At 35.0% G+C, this 5340-nt stretch overlaps 1 protein-coding gene across 1 annotated transcript in view; it reads left to right on the top strand.

Annotated features, from left to right (window-relative positions):
- LOC103468160 (cytosolic phospholipase A2 gamma) overlaps positions 1-3450 on the top strand; it is a 12531-nt gene extending 9081 nt beyond the window's left edge. The window contains exons 12-13 of the mRNA XM_008415045.2: positions 1256-1427; positions 2943-3450. Of these exons, the coding sequence (XP_008413267.1) occupies positions 1256-1427; positions 2943-3121 (351 nt within the window). The 3' untranslated portion in view covers positions 3122-3450. The remainder of the gene's footprint in view (positions 1-1255; positions 1428-2942) is intronic.
- The last annotated feature ends 1890 nt before the right edge of the window (positions 3451-5340 follow it).

Genomic DNA, 5340 nt, shown 5'->3' with positions numbered 1-5340 from the left:
ACACACACACACACACACACACACACACACACACACACACACACACACACGGCCTCTATGAAGCAGCCCCTGATCACAGTTGGTTGGAGCATAAAGTGTATGTTGTTGCTAATAGAGGATATAAGATATTATGGCCTTTCAACTGGACAATTTCAAATGTTTTCTGATGTTCGAAATAGTTTCTGCAGACAAATTTCCCTCAGTTTTCAGCCATAGTGGGCTCTGATGGCAAATCCAGCTAGTAAGATGTATATGACATATTCTGGCAGCTCAGAATAAAACACCTTTTCCAGATATCCCAAAGATAAAGAATTGTAACAATCTGGCGTCTTGTCAGATATCAGCGTTCTTCTGTGTAACGTCGCAGGAAGTGGATATAGAAATTATGTTTGATTTGTCAACTTAGTAAACACATATATTCAACAATTATGTTTGGATATAATTGTTGAATATTATATCCAACAATTATATTGTTGGATCACTAGTGACATACTAGTTCTCTAGTATGTCACTAGTGAACTAGAGACATACTAGTTCACTAGTGTGTGAACTAGTATGCTTGCAACACAAGCAATCCTGTCAAAATAGAATATTCTTTTTTTTTTTTTACTAAAATCATAGTCCTTTACTTATTTCTGTCAATCAGAGCAGTGTGCATGTTTGAAAACTGAGAGAGTAAACCTAATGAGTCTATACCTGAAGTAAGGCTGAGAAAACATTTTATAGATGTTAAAAAACAAAACATACAATCATAGTAGCTTGATAGGTTGGTTGACTTTGAGAATGAACTGAATCACAGCTGACATAGTAGATGGTGAACTGAAATTAGAGTAAAACTAAAAAAAAAAAAATACAAGCAAAAGTTAAAAAACAAAAATCTCTTGTAAGAGCAAAATTGTTCATGCTTGTCATAGGATTCTAACTAATGGGGAACGAGACAACGTTTGGAAGTGTTCATAAATTAAAGAGTGGTTTGTCCCTTCAGGGCTCCTGTACTGACATGGCAGAAAGGGTGATGTGGTTGAGGAGGGTCACTGTGGATTAAACTGCCTGGTCTGTGACAACAACACAATTATTTTTCTGTGGGATTTTACATTAATGAAAAAAGTAGACATTGGGTTTCTTCCTATCAACACTTTAAAGTTGTCTAAAATGACCCATATCTTTTAGATTTTGTTATAAAGGCCATGAAAGCTGTAAGCACTGGGGCCCAGTATGGAGCCACTGATCTTTCTTCTCCTGCTTCCTTACACAGACTCTGATTCTTGCCAGGAACTATGCAGCTGAAGTGAATAAACCCTTCCCACAGATAGATGATAAAATCCTGGAGGAGAGCAACTGGCCGAAGGACTGCTACGTGTTTGAGGGAAAAGAAAAGGAGCCGACCATCATCTACATGCCGCTTTTCAACCAGCAAAACTGCAAAGGTTTGATCTGTCAGCCTTAACTGATTAGTTGAGTTTAGTAGCATTAAACTCTCCTCCCTATTATTCATGCTCGTTTCAAACCTGCACCTTTCATGGAAGAGTGGCAAGAAGAAATCCTCTGCCGAAACAAAGAGCCATAATAAGTCCCACATGGTTTGTGTAGTTTGCCACAAACCATGTAAGGCGCACAGAGAACATGTGGAAGAAGGTGTTCTTAATGGTTGTAGAAATTTTCCATCTGTCAATGGAAAGCAGGTAGATGGAAGGAACTGCAGTTTCAAAGATGATTCCACACAGAAATGACTCAGAGGGTCAGAACGTAAATGTGCTTTTTCTATTAAATCGACTTTTTTAAGCTTTAAATCATCTTATAATGTTATTCCCTCATCAGAAACATGCCTGAAATGTTGTCTTTATTCTTTGATGAATGTTTAAGAAATCCTTTAATCTCCATGGCAACCATTCAACTGTGCAAAACGCCTGGGTGGACCTAGCCCTGCCTTAGAGGTTCATCTTCTCCAAAGATCTGCATCTTCCAAGCCTCCAAGCTTCCCCACTCAGCTCCATCACACTAGCCAAAAGCAATTAGCAAATAACTGGAGGAACTGTGCATCTGCTGAGCTCATATTAGCTACTTCTCAGTGAAACACTGATAAAAAACATTGTTAATGGGTTAATAGAGGAGCCATATTGAGATTAATTTCTGAAGACGACGTTTCAGAAAGAGCAGGAGTATTTAAAGAGACCTTAATTAAAGGTGTTTAATTAAGAAGACAAAATTTTAAAAGTCATATTTGATATACAAGTACATATATAGAGCTCTGGAAAGTTAAGAGATCCCTTGCAATGATCAGTTTTTCTGATTCTCTTTATAGTTATATGTTTGAATAAAATGAACATTGTTCTTTTATTCTATGAACTACTTGCAACATGTCTCTTGAAATTCCAAGCAAAACTTTATTTGCTTGTAGAAAATGAGAAATGATCAAAATGACGATTTAAAAAAATGCAGTGTTTCCATACCTCAAATAATGCAAAGAAAACAAGTTCATATTAATTTAGAAACAACAATACTAATGTTTGAAGTCAGGAAGAGTTCAGAAATTTATATTTGGTGGAATAACCAGGAGGTTTTCATCAATTGGGTTCAGTGCAGTGGGCTCTTCATTTATGCTATAAAATTTCACTAAATGGCTGGTAAACACATAATACTGCCCCTTTTAATAATTATTTCAAAACATTTTAAAATACCCTGTATAATTTTCTTCCCCCTTCGCAGGTATGTATCGCTGTGTGTTGGTCTATCACATAAAATCCCGATCAATTACATTGGAAGTTTGTGTTTATAAAGTGACAAAATGAACCATTTATCAAATTCCAGAGCTGGTCTTTGGTAGACAAGATGATCTCTGTGTCGTTTCAGGTCACCATCTGAGTGGATGTCCTCAAAAATTAGGCATAGTGTTCAAAGTGAAGGTAAGGATGCTGATTAAATGTCTTTCACTGTTTCTGCAGATGCAGAGGAGGTCAGAGAAAAGATGAAGGAGTTCTCCACCTTCCATCTACCCTTCAGTGAGGAGAAGATTAACTTCCTTTTGGAGACGGCCAAAACTAACATGAAGAACAACAGGGAGATTGTGCTGAGAGAAATGAGGAAAGCTGCTCTCCGTCGAATGAGGAAGATGAGTGGATGAGTCTGTGGGAAGGTACAGGGTAGCAAAATGAGTCAGACAGAGAGATAAAAGGATCCAAGATTTTCTCTCAGTCTATAAATGTATAATCTGAAAACTCACTGTGTCGTCCACATAGATGATGGAAAAATATACCGAATAACAGCATTTAAGGATCTGAGTGTTTAATACTAAGAAATGTCTTCACATTTGTTTTCTTTGATTTTTGTTAGTTTGGAGAGATGTTAGATAAAGGTTTTCACACTGATGTTAGAATGCATGATACACCTTATTATGACTATAAGCAGAAACCCTGCAGAGCTTTGAGGAATAAATATGTTGTTTTACATGGACTCTTGGTTTTATTTCAAGAAGACAAAGTCTTGGTCTTTACAATATGAAAACATGGATGTTGAAAAAAAAAGTCTTGGTCCTTAATCTTAAAAAGAAAAACTAGATTAAAACAATACTATAAAAAAGAGCCTGCCAAAATGTCTCTATAACAATTTAAAAAATAACTGACCATGTATTATCAGTAGTTTTTCCCAGTGTTAGCAAAATACCTTATTAGGTTTGCAGGGTAACTATTTTTTAATTAAAAGGTAAGTTGCTTTGGATCTCCATTTTTCCCTTGAGAAATGAAAAAAAAAACTTGTGTATGTGTGTTTATAAAGTTTTACCGAAATATTTAACTGAGACAAAAGCATAGATAGATGATATCTGCATTGTAAATTGGCATTATGCTAAAATTTGATATTTGTCTGTTAATGTGAAGTCATGATTAAAAACTGCACCTCTTGATTTAATTCATTAATTTTCTTTTACCTGCTATTAGATGTTTTAAACAGTCTTCTGAATCTAATCGAATCTCAAACAAATAGTAATGAAAATACACACCAAGTATGCTGCTGGCCTCTCTAAAGAGGAAAAAGCAACAGAGAACAGAAAAGCAACCTTGTCCAAATTCAGGAAACTGCTTCTCTTAAGTTGATCCACAATGTCAGGGAGCAGTGTTCAGTTATCCACCAAGTGTAAGTGAGTATGGATTATCCATAATACCCTGAATTTGTCCTGTCTATTGACGTAATCTGCAGTTATAAAGTCTGTCTCCATCACTGAAATGGAGTAGTCAACAAAATACTGTTATTTACGCCCTATGAACTGAGCCATAGTTTCTCATGTTTCACCTGTTGGTTACGTATTATAGTTTAATTGGTAGATCAAATGACCGCAGTCTGATATTTTATTGGGGAATCAAAATAATCTTATCATTTTACTTATTTATTTTTTTAATTGAAAAATCTGGGGTGCGTATGAGTACAGTCTTTATTACTCAGATACCCCAAAATCAAGTGAAATCAAGCACTTTCAGAAGTAACCTGTAATAAACAAAGTCCATCTTTGTCATAGATTAAACACCAATGTTTACACTGTTTTTCAATGCTTCCATGCAATGCATGTAAGGCACATATTTCTCTACACCTAAAAAAACACAAAATAATTAATTTGGTGTTAAGAGATGAGCATTTTCTACTGGTAACAAACTGCCACGAAGTATAAATCAGATTTTTTACTTTTGTGTTGAATGTCTGTTTTACAATATATTTACCTCTAATGACAAACAAAAAAAACAACACTTTTCTGTAAAATTCACTAGCTGCACAATTCTTGTTAAATAGTGTAAGATAAGTGGTATTTCAAAAGAGCAGAATAAATCTTATGTTTTTTGAACAATAACAATTTTTGTTGTTAATCTGTTGCTAAGAGATGAGCGTGTTTACTGGTAACCAAGTGCCACAAAGTGAGCATCAAATTTTTACTTCTTCAAAATGTACCAACTGTAAATTTCTTCTATCTAATCAGGTAAACATTATTTCGAAAGAGCTTATGTTTTATAAACTATATAAGTTGTTATTAATTTGATTTTAAGAGATAAGCGTTTTCTACTGGTAATGAACTCCTTCATAAGGAGTCACCCCAGTCCTGCTTAACTTTTAACATACAGAGAGTTTGTTTTAATATCTGTGTTCTTATCTTCTTTTAGTTGAATTTAATTGTACCTGTAAGAATTTCTGTATAACTTTGTAATGCTATATTTAAAATGTCCCAAATATCAATTAATTATTTCGAAAGAAAAAAAAATCAACAAGACTGGCTGCGGATACCGACTTAAGAATGGGGCCACCATTAGTCTCTTCCTCTATATGGATGACATCAAGCTATGCGCCAAGAGCGAGCGAGAC

The sequence above is a fragment of the Poecilia reticulata genome, linkage group LG8, assembly GCF_000633615.1.
Source record: "Poecilia reticulata strain Guanapo linkage group LG8, Guppy_female_1.0+MT, whole genome shotgun sequence".
Lineage (NCBI taxonomy): Eukaryota > Metazoa > Chordata > Actinopteri > Cyprinodontiformes > Poeciliidae > Poecilia > Poecilia reticulata.
Note: the sequence above shows the minus strand (reverse complement) of the source record. Positions and strands in the feature narration are given on the sequence as shown.